General features: G+C 66.0%; 2 protein-coding genes across 4 annotated transcripts in view; one reads left to right on the plus strand and one right to left on the minus strand.

Annotated features, from left to right (window-relative positions):
• Nucleotides 1-4152: 4152 nt before the first annotated feature.
• ISYNA1 (inositol-3-phosphate synthase 1) lies at nucleotides 4153-11629 on the plus strand. The gene is made up of 11 exons (XM_074978189.1): nucleotides 4153-4183; nucleotides 5207-5325; nucleotides 5858-6019; nucleotides 6346-6478; nucleotides 6854-7047; nucleotides 7148-7297; nucleotides 8205-8420; nucleotides 8737-8901; nucleotides 9841-9954; nucleotides 10207-10424; nucleotides 11193-11629. The coding sequence occupies exons 2-11, from the start codon at nucleotides 5212-5214 to the stop codon at nucleotides 11389-11391; spliced, it is 1665 nt and encodes a 554-aa protein (XP_074834290.1). The 5' UTR covers nucleotides 4153-4183; nucleotides 5207-5211; the 3' UTR covers nucleotides 11392-11629.
• Nucleotides 11630-11894: 265 nt separating this feature from the next.
• Nucleotides 11895-14213, minus strand: part of SSBP4 (single stranded DNA binding protein 4) — a 33176-nt gene continuing 30857 nt past the window's right edge. For 2 of the 3 annotated variants that reach the window (XM_074978192.1, XM_074978194.1), the window contains 3 exons: nucleotides 13894-13922; nucleotides 13466-13567; nucleotides 11895-13249 (listed from right to left, as the gene is read on the minus strand). In XM_074978192.1, the coding sequence (XP_074834293.1) occupies nucleotides 13220-13249; nucleotides 13466-13567; nucleotides 13894-13922 (161 nt within the window). In that variant the 3' untranslated portion in view covers nucleotides 11895-13219. The remainder of the gene's footprint in view (nucleotides 13250-13465; nucleotides 13568-13893; nucleotides 13923-14213) is intronic. The other variant, XM_074978193.1, reaches the window with a different exon arrangement.

Raw genomic sequence — 14213 nt, forward strand, 5'->3', positions numbered from 1 at the left:
GGTCTGTTTAGCCTCACAGAGGGCCGCTGTGACCCCAGCTCAGAATTCTTCATCTGGGGAGTGGGGACCCCTCAGCCCAGCAGACACAGGTTGGAGCAGAGCCAGTAGCTGAAGAAATTCCGACTGGAAATCGGGAAGGATTTAAGAGGAAGGTAATTAACCTCTGCAGCAATTTACCAGGGCTGTGATGAGTCCTCTCTGACTGGCAACCGATCGTGACTGGGTAGTGCCCCAGTGCAAAGAGGAGTTGAAGCCAACTGGCTGGCATTAGGTAGGAGCTCGTAGTAGATGATCAATGGTCCCTTCTGGCTTTGTTGACCCTCTAGCCTGCAGGCCAGGCTGGCTTTAAAGGGGAAAAAGCACAAACACCACATCTGGCTGTAACACTGCCAGCCAGGCCTCGGTACAATGGCTGGCTATGCAGGAGTCGGAGGGCTTATATTCCATATGCAGGTAGCTACAGACCAGCTTGTGTGGGTGGTTGGGATGTGTATGCACAGGTCAGTGCTGCTCTGGAATCCTGCTGACCGTGTGACTTTGTGGGGCAGGGGAGTTGCATGGTTTAATTCTGTTCTGCTGAAAATACCGAGGTTTTACATTTTGCACTCTCCCAGAATTTCTTTTCACCCTTTTCATGAGCAGAGATGGGTGAGGAGTGCCAGAGGTCCCTCCTCTCCTGTTCCCCAGCGTCTTCCCTTGGCTGTCTGCCTCCCACTTCCCCATCTCCAAGCCAGTGTCTGCACCAGCTGCTCCCAGAGTCCTGTTCTGTCTCCTCCCCTTGTTCCCAGGCCCCAGGCTGGGGGCTGCCCTCGGCTGTGACAAGCACCAAACAACTCTACCTAGCAACGCAGATTAAAGCCGCTCGCCCTTTGGACACAGGCTGCTGCCAAAGTGGAAGGCTTGTGTCAATAGCTCTAAATTGCTCCTTTCCTGTCCACTTCTAGGCAATTCCCAGGCTGTGGAGCTGTTTCAGGCAGGCTCATGGTGTGAGCCAATTGGAATGCGTGGGCTGTGTGCCAGCAGCATGAGACAAACCTGCCAGTGGAAATTTACCAGGCGCTTCCTCTGCCAAGCCCAGCACTGCCCAGAGCTTCCCGTCTTATCTGCACTGATGGTCTGGAAACTTGACTCCCCGTCTGTTAGCGACAAATTCACTGTGCATGCCGCCAGCGGCTCAGGGCCTGTGCTTCCACAAGCCCCAACCTGGCCTGCTGTTCACGTGCCTGGGAGACGACAGGGCCGGGCTAACGGGTCTCTGGGAGGCTGGGCAGTGTGTGGGGTCGGCTGCACCGTGCCTGTGGTCACCTTCTCCCCAGGAGCTGTGCGGCACAGCATGAAGCTGCTGACTGCAGGGTACATGTGGGCCAAGTACCTGTACACAAGCACCAGCTGCTGCTTCGCTGGCTCTGAAGTGAGCGCAATGCTGCTCAGGGCCTGGCCAGCGCCCATGCCAAGGTTCAGCTGTGCCATGTAACAGCTGGAGCCCAGGGAGGCGGCCTGTGAACGGAAGAGTTTTAAAAAAAAAAAAAATTGCAAAAGGCCAAGGCAGGTGCCTGCTGTGGGCACAATGCCAGGGAGAAGCTGGACTGTCCACCCACCTGGGCACCTAGAGCTCCTTGCAGCTGCTTCCTGCCCTGCAGTGTTTGTATTACGCCACTGAGCCGCTGCTGGAGAGGGACGCTGCTCTGTCCCACCCGCCGGGGAGGGTAACAGCAGTAGATGGAGTGGGGGAGCCACAGGACTCTCCTCCCTTCTGTGCCAGATCTTGGCTGGCTCCACCAGCGCCTTGTGAGTGCAGAGGGGGGTAGTCTGCAGGGTGCCTCTCTGAGGCAGGGCTTTTGCAGCTGCATGGTCGGGGCCCAGTATGGCTCCGGTCTGGAGCAATGACTGTGCTAGGATCTGACTTCTGGAGGGCACTTCCCTGGGGAACTACACCAGAATAGCTACTCTGGTCAAGTTCCCAGTGCAGCCCCTGCCTTAGGGTTTTCCAGAGCTGCCATCCAGCCAGGTGCACTCTCCCTCCCCATGTCCTGCAACCTCTCCCTTCTGCAAGGGAGATCAGTGAGCAGGACTTGCCCTAGGCCCGGTTTAACAAACAACCCCTGGACACCCTTGAGCCTGGTCTCTGGGGCCTTCTTGGGCGTTCTCCTTCCTGCCTGTGCAGGCTGTCGCTCCACTGCTGGCCCTACTCTCCACTCGGGGGCGGGGAGCAGCAGCCAGAGGAGAGCCCATGCTTGCGTGTGGACAGGCTGCGTGTGATGCTGCAGGGTATTGTCATGACATGCACCAGCATTGATTGCATCTTGACAACACCCAGTTGCTCCTTGTGTCCAGTTGCCTTGGCCTGCTGGCCCTCTGGTGGCTGCCCTGGCATGCTGCAGGCTTGGGGCTCCCTGACCCGGGCTTCCTCCCCCATACACTGGGAGGAGCTTGGTCTGTCGGCGTCAGAGCTCAGGGAAACGGGTTTGCAGGGCTGGGGCCTAGGCCCCTGGAGCAGGAGGTGCTGTGGGTGAAGGGCTCTAGAGCTGGGGCCTAGCGGCAGTGGCTGCTACTCAGAGCTGCTTGCAGAAGCCCAAGGTGGCTTTTGTGTTTCAGGCGGAGGGAATCTTTTTGTGTTGGTCTCCAAGTGCTGCGGTTGTCAAGGTTGGTTCAGTCCCTGGGGACCGAGCTGTGCCAGGATGTAGCCCGCACTGGGGCAGGAGGGGCGGGGGGAGCAGGCACAGTTGCTGGCAAAGCAGAAGTTGGGCAGCTCACGTGGGCTGCCAAAGGCAGGGCCCAGGCTGGGAATAATGGTGGCAGTCCTGGGGGGCAGCAGCCAGGGAAGCAGTGGAAAAGTACCAGCTCCAGGCCCCCGGCCCAGCCTTTTCAGAGCCAAGCTTCTTGTACAAAGCAGCACATTTGTTCCAGGCTGGGCCGCAGCTTTGGCATTCCAGCCCTTGGCCTGCTTTGTGTTTCGGCCGCTCACCAAAGAGCGCATTGTTCAGCTCTGGGGCCAGGCCCCTTCCCTCCACTGGCAGCTAGCGTCCAGCCTGCTTCCCTCTGCCCTGGGTGGGGCTGGAGGTGAAAGGTTTGCACAATGCTCTTGATAAATAACTGCCCACACCTGGCATTCCTCTGTGGCTATGCGCAGAGCCCCGGGTAGCCAGGGCCCCGTGGTCGTTCTCTGGGTTGCTGCCCTGTGCCCACGATCTGGATGCTGGGACAGCTGGAAGCTGCCAGCTTGTCTGCTGGGCTATTCCCTTGCCCCTGTCCCAGCCAGCCGTGGGCAGCTCTCAGAAGGGGCTATGGAAGAGTCTTTTCCTGAGCCAGGCTGGGCTGAAAACGAGCCTGTCCTAACAGCTGGCTGGGCAAAGGAAAGGGGGTCTGATGTGTGGTGGCTGCTGGGTCCTTGCGTCTGCTCCCGGGCACAGCCCCGTGTGCTGCTTATGAGCACCATGAGTGGAGCTGGTGGGGGGCACCTCCTTAGGTGCCCACATATCCCACTAGGAGGGCTGCAGCCTGGTACACCAGGGGCTACCCCCTGCCCCACGAGGGCTGAGTGCCTGCTCCAAACAGCATCTCCCTTGGGCAGAAGCAGCAGGGCAGAGGCTCCCTGGGTGCTGTTGTGCTCTGATGCTGCCCTGGGGGTGCCAGGCTCTCTCTCTGCAGAGGGTGGACAAGGCCAGCCGTGGCCTGCAGCTCTGGGCGGGGGGTGGGTGCCCACCTGCAGGGCACAAAGCCCAGCCTCGCTGGGGGGAGCCTGAGCCCACCAGGCTGGCAGCAGCCCCTGAGGGCCTGGTTCCTGGAGAGCTCAGGGGGCAGAACCAGCCTGGAGCCCAGCCAGCGGCCTCGGGGCAGGGGGATGCTGGGCAAGCGCTCAGAGCTAGCGGGGTGTGGGCGCGCGGTGTAGCGGGGGGGCAGGTGCACATACCTGCTGGGGGGGCGGCGAGGGCCCGTTCCATGTGGCCCTGGGGGCACTGGGGAGCTGCAGCCCCTGAGGCAGCGCGGGGGGCGGGGGGGGGCTGCGTACCTGCAGCCCCGGGGGGGACACGCGGGGGGCACGTGTCGGGCCCGGGTGCGGGGGCTCCGAAGCTAGTGGAAAGTTACGGGAGGCGGAGCCGCGGGGGCGGGGCGGACCCTGCGAGCCCATTAAGCGCCGCGCTCCGGCCGCCGCAGAACCGAGCCGAGCTCAGCCCGGAGCCAGGTGAGCCGGGCCGGGCCGGGCCGGGCCAGGGGGGCGGGTTTCCCGCGGGCTGCGCCCCGCGGCTGGGGGAGCGGGTCCTCCAGTCCCGCCCCGTCGCCGGGCCCGCCCCACGGCCGGGCTGGTTGGGGGAGGGAGCGGAGCCCTCTCCGTGGGCAGGCGGCTGGCCTCGCAGCCCGACCGTGCGACCGCCCTTCACGCGGGGAAACTGAGGCACGGGGCGGGACCGATGTTGGTCCCCGGAGGGGGTCTGGAGCAGCCGGGGGGTCGGTGGGCGCGGTCTGGAGCAGCCCGGGGGTGCGGGGGGGAGGGTCTGGAGCAGCCCAGGGGCGCGGGGGGTCTGGAGCAGCCGTCCGGGGGCGCCGGGGGGGGGTCTGGAGGAGGATGGAGGCGCGGGCGGGGTCTGGAGCACACCGGGGGCGCGGGAGTCTGGAGCAGGCCGGGGTGGGAAGGAGGAGGGGTGGGTTTCCCCCGTGCTCTACCGTCCTTGGGTCACTTCAGCTCACGTCGCTCCGCTGGGGGCTGGGCTGGGCGCTGGGGGGCTGCCTGCACACACCCCCTTTTCCCTGGCTCCGCCAGGCCCCTGCCAAGGGCCAGACGCCCCCGCCGTGGGGCGCCCAAGGATCCTGTTTAAATCCCCTCCCGCCAAGTCCCCTGGTCCCTGGCTGCACCGACCTCCATCCTGTGGCCTCGCGCCGCGGCTGGGGCACCAGCTGGTGCCTCCATCTGCTCCGCCCCCGGGGGCTGGAGCCACGAGGCTGCGGCAGGGGCGGGCTCTGGGTGGCGCCAGGGGGCAAGCCGGTAGCTGTGTGCCTCAGTCTCCCTGCCTGTGCGGGGGGATTGTGCCCCCCTGAGCACAGGGGTCCGTGTGGGACAGGATCCCCCAGGGCAGGGGACGCGCTGGCCCATGGGGAGCTGGGAGATCCCCCTTTTCTCACATGGTGGCTGGTGAGCGAGTTGCACCCCCAGACCTGCCTGGGTCCAGGCGTGAGGTGGGGCAAGTCTGTAATCGTGGGCCCCCTCCAGGAACCATGGCAGAGACGTTCTTCGTTGAAAGCCCGGATGTGACCTACAGCCAGGAGTACATTGAGGCCAAGTACACGTACAGCACCGTGCACGTGAGCCATGAGGGCGGCGTTACCAAGGTACCCGCTGTGCCCGCAGCAGCGTGGGAGCGTCTGGGCTGGGCAGCCTCGGCTTTGGCTGCTAGCGCGTAAGGTGGTGCTGGGGTTAGATGGTGGGCTGCTCTTGGTTTTCCTGGGCTCTGAGGTGCGCTGGGAGCAGCCTCCGGCCTGCAGGGGGGCCAGCCTTAGGCCCTGGCGCATTGGTCGCAAGCAGGTGCCACATCTCCGCGCAGAGCCCTGCTGGCGGCTGTGCCGTGCCAGCAGACAAGCGTATCCTGCAGGCAGCCTTGCCCGGAAGCTGAGTGCTGGGGCGGCCACCCAGGAGAGAGTCAGGTCCTGCCCAGCTGATGAGCAGAGCTCTGGCAGCCAGAGTTCCTATGGGTGGTGCACATGTCTTGGTGCACAGAACAAAGTGTATTCCACCCACAGATGGAAAACATTAGAGGGGCCCCCGTCCACGTGCCTCTTGACCCATGCCCCTTCCCTGCACACTCCTTGTCCTGTGCATGAATACCACACCCCAGTTCTCACTGCCTGTGTCTGGGGCTCCCAGGTGAAGCCAAGATCAACCCAGTTCACCTTCCGCACTGAGAGGCGGGTGCCCCGCCTGGGGGTGATGCTGGTGGGATGGGGCGGCAACAATGGCACCACGGTGACGGCGGCTGTGCTGGCCAACAGGCTGGGCCTCTCCTGGATGACCAAGACCGGCCGGAAGGTGAGTGAGTCCTGGGCGCGAGTGGGCTCTGTCCAGCCCCTGGCGGGGCCCAGCCAGTGGCAAAGCCTCTGGTGCACATGGCCGCCGGTCTCAGAGCTCCAGCTACGTGCAGCCGGCCGACCTGCCCTGGGGTTGAGTCTGTCCTGGCCACGGGGGGCCTGCGGGACAGGGGTGTGGTGCTCAGCCCTCACAGTGGGGAGGCCGCACCCTGGAGCCTTGCAGCATGGGCCCTCAGGCCTGGCCTGTTCCCCCATGGGCGGCCGTGGGGAGGGGGTGCTCCCACTGGCTCCCTGCGCTGGGTCACCTGGTGCTTTCCTGCTGCCCAGCACGCCAATTACTATGGCTCCCTGCTGCAAGCCTCCACCGTCTGCCTGGGCACCGGCTCTGCTGGTGACGACGTCTACGTGCCCTTCCGGGACCTGCTGCCCATGGTGCACCCCAATGACATTGTCTTTGATGGTGAGCGGGAGTGGCCTGGAGCTGTGCGAGTGGGGGTGGGGCTGGGGGGCTGTGTGGGGGGGGACGGGGCTGTGGGCCTGGGGGCGCTGTGTGGGCCAGGTCTGGCCTGGGGCTGTGCAAGTGGGGGACGGGGCTGTGGGCCTGGGGGGGATGTGTGGGCAGGGTCTGGCCTGGGGCTGTGTGAGTGGGGGTGGGGCTGGGGGGCTATGTGGGGGGGGAACGGGGCTGTGGGCCTGGGGGCACTGTGTGGGTGGGGGGCAGGGCTGGTCGGGGGGGTCTGTGTGGGCCGGGTCTGGCCTGGAGCTGTGTGGGCAGTGGGCTTGGGGGTCTGTGCAGGTAGGGGCCCAGCACTCTGACCAGCACCTCCTCCCTCAGGCTGGGACATCTCCTCCCTGAACTTGGCTGAGGCCATGAGACGGGCCCAGGTCCTGGACTGGCAGCTGCAGGAGCAGCTCTGGCCCCACATGGAGAAGCTGAAGCCCCGCCCCTCCATCTACATCCCGGGCTTCATTGCAGCCAATCAGGAGGGCCGAGCCGACAACGTCCTGCGTGGGACCAAGGCTGAGCAGGTGGGGGCGGGCCCCATTCACTCTGTTCCCATTGCCCAAGGCTCTGGGCAGGACTCCCCCCGCCCGTGGCCACCAGGTGCTGACGAGTCCCCTCTGGCAGGTGGCGCAGATCCGCAGGGACATCCAGGAGTTCAAGGCCGCCAGCGGGGTGGACAAGGTTGTGGTGCTGTGGACGGCGAACACTGAGCGCTTCTGCGAGGTGCTGCCGGGCGTCAATGACACGGCCGCCAACCTGCTGCAGGCCATCGAGGTGAGAGCCCACCCGGGGAGGAGAGCCCTGGGCCCGTCTGCCTTCTAGCTGCTGGTGCTGGCTCCGGCTCCAGCTCCGGCGTGGGGCCTGGTCTTGGCCTTCAGTGGAGCAGGGCTGGGGGTGTGGGGTGGTGCAGCCCCCTTGTGTGGCGGAGGGACATGGTGTGGCTGGGTGTACAGCTGGCAGTGCCACCCTGTGCTACCGCCTGCCTCAGAGCCTGGGGGCGCTCCCATGGTGGCAGGAGAAGGGTGGGGGAGGATGGGGGGGGGAGGTTCTTGCCTGTGCCGGGGGAGGCATGGGGGGGCGGTTCCCTGCCTGCATCCTGGCTGCGGGGTGGGGAAGTCCCTTGCTGTGCCAGATGGGGGCAGGGTCCTTGCCTATACCCTGGCTGTAGGGGGGTGTGGGGGCATCCCTGGCTGCAGGCAGGGCAGGTTGCTGCCTGCGTCCTGGCTGTGGGGGAGTCCCTGCCTATGCTCTGGCTGCAGGGGGGCGTGGGAGTCCCTGGCTGTGGAGGGGGGCCCTGCCTATGCCCTGGCTGTGGGGGGCGTGGCATGGGAGTCCCTGGCTGCAGGGGGGGCCCTGCCCATGCCCTGGCTGCGGGGAGGGGTGGGGCATGGGAGTCCCTGGCTGCGGGGAGGGGGGGAGTCCCTGGCTGCAGGGGGGGCCTGCCTATGCCCTGGCTGTGGGGGGGGGGCATGGGAGTCCCTGGCTGCAGGGGGGGGCAGTCCCTGGCTGTGGAGGGGGGCCCTCCCTATGCCCTGGCTGTGTGGGGGGGGGCCTGGGAGTCCCTGGCTGCAGGGGGGGCCCTGCCTATGCCCTGGCTGCGGGGGGCGGGGGGTGGCGTGGGAGTCCCTGGCTGCAGGGGGGATCCTGCCCAGGCCCTGCACTGAGCTCCCCATTTCCTCAGCGAGGCCTGGAGGTGTCTCCCTCGACGCTCTTTGCAGTGGGCAGCATCCTGGAGGGCTGCGCCTACCTCAATGGCTCCCCCCAGAACACCTTCGTGCCGGGCACGGTGGAGCTGGCCCTGCAGCGCCGCGTCTTCATCGGCGGCGACGACTTCAAGTCGGGCCAGACCAAGCTCAAGTCGGTGCTGGTGGATTTCCTCATCAGTGCCGGCCTCAAGGTGCGGGTCCAGGCCAGAGCGGAGGGGCCAGGGGCTGGGAGGGCTTGAGGCACGTGGGGTGGAGGGGGCTGAGGTGCATCCAAATGACGCCTGCCTAACCTGAAGGGGCGCCGCAGGACTGGGGCCACTCTGCCCCACAGTGCAGACCAGCCTGAGCCGTGGGACTGGCTGCGAGGCAGTGACTGGAGCCCTCTCCCCGCCCCAGCCGGGCCGGGGTGGGACCAGGGCTCCCCAGCTCTTGCGCCCTGGGATAGGGGAGGGCCGGGATAAGCAACGACCTCAGGCTGGTGCAGCCCTGTCACCCTCTGTGCCCCAGACCGTCTCCATCGCCAGCTACAACCACCTGGGCAACAACGATGGCAAGAACCTGTCGGCCCCACAGCAGTTCCGCTCCAAGGAGGCCTCCAAGAGCAACGTGGTGGACGACATGGTGCGCTCCAACCCCCTGCTCTACAGGCCCCAGGAGAAGCCTGACCACTGCGTGAGTGCTGGGGGGGGGGTGGCCCTAAAGCTGGTGCTGGGAGGCAGCCGCTGGGCCCTAAGGCTGGTGCTGGGCATCAGAGGCTGCCTGGTCCTAAGGCTGGTTGTGGGGGGCGGGGGGGGGGTGCCCCAGAACTGGGGTGGGCAACAATTTGCGATGGGGCCATACGTCCCTACGGAGGAGGTGCAGGGTCTGGGGGGGGGGGGCCAGTTGGTTGCAGGAGGGAGTGCAGGGCAGGGGATAGGTGTAAGGGGGGGGTACAGGGGGAGGGGACTGGGTGTAGGAGGGGGTGCAGGGTCTGGGGCGGGGGGGGGCGGTTGGTTGCAGAAGGGGGTGCAGGGCAGCGGATAGGTGTAAGGGGGGGGTGCAGGGTCTGGGGGGGGTTGGTTGCAGGAGGGGGTGCGGGGGGGGGGACTGGGGTGCAGCTCCAGGAGAGGGAGCCAGGGTGCGGGAGAGGAGTCTGCCCTGGGGGACGGATTTAGGAGCAGCTGAAGGGCCTGGCAAACAGTTGGGGTTTGGGGGCGGGGGGGGGCAGACACAGCCTCTGGCCCACGGGAGCTGAGAATTCTGCTGTGCTGCCCCCGCCCCCAGCAAAATCTCTCAGCTCCCATTGGCTGGTTCTGTGTGTTGCTCCCTACTCCCAGCAAAATCGCTCAGCTCCCATTGGCTGGCTCTGTGCGCCGCTCCCCACCTGCCAGCTGAATGTCTCAGCTCCCATTGGCGCCTTCCTGCTGCCCAGCTCCCAATCTCTCCCAGCTCCGCAGCCTTGGGGCAGGCTGTGGGTCAAAGCAAAAGGCTTGGTGGGCCAGATGGGGTCTCTGGGCTGTCCCTGCCCCAGCAGCTGTGGTAGGGGATGGAAGTGCCCTGGAGGCCCTGGCCTGCAATGCTGGGGGCCCAGCCCTGTGACAGGCACTGTGGGGGGGGGGCTGTCGGTTGCAGGTGGTGATCAAGTATGTGCCCTACGTGGGCGACAGCAAGCGGGCGCTAGACGAGTACACGTCAGAGATCATGCTGGGCGGCACCAACACCATCGTCGTCCACAACACCTGCGAGGTAGGAGCCGTGTACCCAGGAGCCCCCCGCCCCAAATTCCCAGCTGTGGGCTGGCGGCCTGGGGGCCACCTCTTAGGAGGGGCTCTCACAGGCAGTGCCACTCCCCTCCCTGCCCAGCCGTGCCATGGGGAGGGCATACAGCAGCTGGGGGCAGCACTGGAGCATCTGGCCCAGGGGTGGGGAGAGACACTCTCCCTTGGGCAGGGGGCAGCCAGGTCCCAGCCCCTGCTGACTCTCCCCCGCCCCCGCCAGGACTCCTTGCTGGCCAGCCCCATCATCCTGGATCTGGCCATCCTGACGGAGCTCTGCCAACGCATCAGCTTCCGCCCGGAGAGCGACCCCGAGTTCCAGAACTTCCACAGCATCCTGTCCCTCCTGGGCTTCCTGTTCAAGGCGCCCCTGGTGCCCGAGGGCGCGCCCGTGGTGAATGCCCTCTTCCGCCAGAGGAGCTGCATTGAGAACATCCTGAGGTACCCGCCCCCCCAGCCCTGCCCTGCTCCCACCAGCCCCACAGGGGCAGCAGCGCCCACTCCCCTGCCTGCCTGGGGCACCTGCTCTCTGTGCCAGCCGCAGAGCCTGGCAGGGAGGTCCCGCAGCCCCCGGGCTCCGATGTGGAAATCCCCTTTGCAGCGTGGTTGTGCCCAGCTGGCAGTGGTGATGGGCTCCGAAAGCCTCTGACCTGCTCCCCTGAGCTTTCGGAGGAGCATTTCCAGCAGGTCTGGGGAAGTGATTATTACCCTTTAGTCGGAGGTGGGGAGGCCACAGCCGGAGTGTTGTATCCAGTTCCGCCCCCCCAGCAGAAAGGGGGGGTGCGCTGGAGCAGGGCCGGCGGAGGGCAGCAAAAACGCTGAAGGGGCTGGAGCACAAGACCGATGAGGGGCGGTTGAGGGGTTTGGGCTCGTTTAGTTTGCAGAAGAGAAGAGTGGGGGGGATTTGACAGCAACCTCCTGCAGGGGGTTCCACAGCGGCTGGAGGGAGGCAGCAGAGCAGTGGTCCCAAGGTGCAGGGGGAGGTGTAGGCTGGATATTAGGAAAAATCCCTTTCCCCAGGCAGGTGGGGAAGCCCTGGGAGGTGCTGCTGAGAGAGGTGGTGGAACCTCTGTCCCTAGAGGTGTTTAAGTCCTGGCTTGACGATTTAGGTGGGGTTGATCCCGCCTTGGGCAGGGGGCTGGACGCGATGACCTCCTGAGGTCCCGTCCAGCTCTTGGACACGATGATCCTAACACAACACTCTCTCAGGGCCTGCGTGGGGCTGCCCCCCCAGAACCACATGCTGCTGGAGCACAAGATGCAGCGGCCGTGTCCAAGTCTGAAGCGCACGCGGCTGGCAGAGGGCCCTGTCTCCAACAAGAGGGCAGCTGCGCAGCTGAATGGCTACCTGTGCCCAGCCAGGAACGGGCTCAGCCCTGCCAAGGCCCAGCTGCATGTTGACAAGTAGGGCCCTGCCCCATGGCCCCAGTGACCACCTCCCGGCAGTGGATATGGGCTGGGCCATGGGGGGGGCAGAACTGCTGCTGTAGGAGGTCGGGGGTGGTGGGGAGAGTCCCCTCCGAGACAGGGCCCCAGGAGCACTGCTGCCCCTGGGCCCGTCGTGTATGTTGTAAGGGGGTTCTACCCCAGGGCCCAGGAGCTGGAAGCTGTGACTTGCGGTGCTGGAATAAAGCAGGAACATGTCAGTCGCTGTTTGCTGGTCCCTCTGCCCTGCCTGATGGTCCAGAGCCAGCAGCATTCCTGTGAAAGGGGCCACCCGGGGGTACCCCTGCCTTGCAATCTGCTGTGGCTCTTTGCCTTGCTCCCCGCGTGACAAAGGGGGGTGGGACTTGCTCTCAGTCGGGGCTGCAGCCAGGCCAAGCATGGCAGGAGACGGGAGGCCCAGCGGTGCCTGGGCAGGCGGGGGGGCTTGGTGCCCAGGGGCCACGGGGGAGAGACGGGAGGCAGAGCTATGAAAAAAATCAAATTACATTTATTGATGTAGGTTTCTGGGTATGTTTTTTTGTTAAGCAACTTTCATTCTAAAGCCTTCCGAGCCGAAAGGAGGCGTGAGCCCCACTGCTGCCCTCACTGGGCACAGGCGGGGTGGCCCTGCGCGGCTGGCTGTCCCCCCCCTCAGCCGGTGGCAGGCAGAGACACTCCCCTGCTCAGGCTGACAGCAGTGGGGAGCCCCGCTGGGCGGCTCTGAGGTCCTTCACGTTTACAAAACAGGAAAAAAATCCTTCATGAGAACGTGGGAAGTGGTCCCAAGGGGGGGAGGTGTGGGGCGCAAAGGGGGGGCTGGGGCCTATGTACACGTGCCTCCCTTTGCTGTGGGCCAGACGGGCTGAGCCCAGGTCGTCAGTGAGGGACTGGACGGGAGGGAATCACAGTGGTGGAGAAACCGGACCAAGGTGCTGGGATGAGGGACCCAGCGCGGGGGCAGTATGAGCCCCCCGCCTTAAGGGGCATTACAAACGGGAGTTGGGGGGGTCGCTAGGCAGCGTTGTCGGGGGGAGCCCTGAGCAGGGCAGCCACACACGGGGCTGAGGGCCAGGGCACCAGAGCCAGCAGTGCTGAGTGGCTCCTGCATTGGGGGGCTCATGGCCCAGAGAGGGGGCTGGCCTAAGGTCCTTGCCTATATGCCACTGCTGGAATTATGCACCTGTCCTGGGGGGGCCTAAAGCACCTGCGGCAAGCCAAGGGCGGGGCTCAGTGCTAAAGTTCCCCCACCTCCCCAAACCTGCAGGGGCTGCCCATGGGGGCACTGGGGCTGCCAGGGCCCCCAGAGCAGGGTTGGGGGGGTCCCTAGAAGCTGAGGAGCAGGTTGTGGGGTGGGGGGGAGCCCATGATAAATTAAACCCTGTACAGCAAAATGAATCCTTAAATAAATACCCCCCTCCCTCCACCAGGCTGCAGGGGGTGGGGGAGAGCTGCTGCCTGCTGGCAGATACGGGGGGCAGGCAAGGCCATGGTACAACACGCCCAGCCAGGCTCCCCCTGCCCCAGCTGTGCCGCAGGCTGGGAAGGAGGCTGCCCTAGCTGGACACCCCACCCTGCACAGTGCCAGGGCCGAGGGCGCTGAGCCGCCGGGAAGCAGCACCGTCCCTCTCCGCCTCCCAGACAGGCAGGCCAGCGGGTGCCAACCGCCCGGGGGAGGGCAGTGACACGGCGGGCTGGGGGGGCAGGGGTGGGGGCACGGCCCGAGCTGGCAGGTGGCCAGTTCCCGGGGGTTTTAAATACAGCATTTAGAACCGCAGGGTGGCTGGCTCTCAGCGCCGGGACGTCCGCGCCGGTCACACGCTCATTGTCATGCTGGGCGAGTACTAGAGAGATGGGAGACACCAGAGTGTTAGCAGGCGGGGGGCTGCTGGGGCCAGCCCGAGGCGCTGGGGGGCAGGGCGGGGGCTCAGCCGGCCCCTTGCCTGCAGGACGGTCTGCTCCTCCAATGCAGGGTCCCCCCCACGGGGCCGCCCACGCCGGGCGCATGCTTCCAGGGGGCAGCTGCCCTGCCCACCCCGCCGGCCTGCCCAGTCCCTTACGCTGTCGCTTTGGAAGGGGTTTAGGAAGGTGCCGCCCATCTCGGCGTCGTCCCGCGGCGTCCCGGGCGGGTTGCTCAGCCCTGCCATGTTACTCGGTGAGCTCTGCAAGGGCACAGGGGAGCCGGGTGACACAGGGCCTGGGGCCTACGGCAAGGGGCTCTGCCTTAGCCCCCAGCACCTGCCTTCTGGCAAAGGGAGCTAGCCCCTGGCCCAGCCCCCACAGGGCCTCGGCTTCCGGGGGAGCACCGAGTCCCCAGGCCCTGGCTGGCCCAGACACCCTGGCAGAGTGGCCTGCAGTGTGCCAGATGGGAGGGCAGCGCTGCGCCCCCAGCAGCTGGCATTACATAGCCCACCCTTGGAGGGGCCGGGGTGCCCAGGGTGCTCCCCATGCATGGGGAGGGGACAGAAATGAGGTGCTGTCTGCTCACCTTTGGCAGCCCGTCCATATCGCTGGAGCCTGGAAGCACAAGCAGGTCCTGTTAGTGCTGCCCCTCCCAGGCCCAGAGGACCCCCCCCCCCCCCCCCGAGAGACCTGGCCCCGCTGGGGAGTGTCACCTCCCTGGGCAGCAGGGCCCCTGCCTCACCCCACCGTGGCTGGCAGCGGCGCCACCTCAGTGTCCCTCGCCCCAGCGTGGGGGAGTGCAGTGCTGGGGGGTCATGGCTGGTGCATGCCGAGCTGCCTCGGGTGAGCCGGAGCGGGGCCCAGTGCTGCAGGGGCCTCCTGGCACATGTGGGTAGCGCCAAGGGC

The sequence above is a fragment of the Carettochelys insculpta genome, chromosome 27 (genome assembly GCF_033958435.1).
Source record: "Carettochelys insculpta isolate YL-2023 chromosome 27, ASM3395843v1, whole genome shotgun sequence".
Lineage (NCBI taxonomy): Eukaryota > Metazoa > Chordata > Testudines > Carettochelyidae > Carettochelys > Carettochelys insculpta.

What these genes read in the sequence shown, in the direction of transcription:
- ISYNA1 (XM_074978189.1), top strand. Translation starts at nt 5,212, where the DNA reads ATGGCAGAGACGTTCTTCGTTGAAAGCCCGGATGTGACCTACAGCCAG. An exon ending in ATGAGGGCGGCGTTACCAAG is followed by an intron (nt 5,326 to 5,857) that starts GTACCCGCTGTG and finishes TGGGGCTCCCAG; the next exon opens with GTGAAGCCAAGATCAACCCA. An exon ending in TGCATTGAGAACATCCTGAG is followed by an intron (nt 10,425 to 11,192) that starts GTACCCGCCCCC and finishes ACACTCTCTCAG; the next exon opens with GGCCTGCGTGGGGCTGCCCC.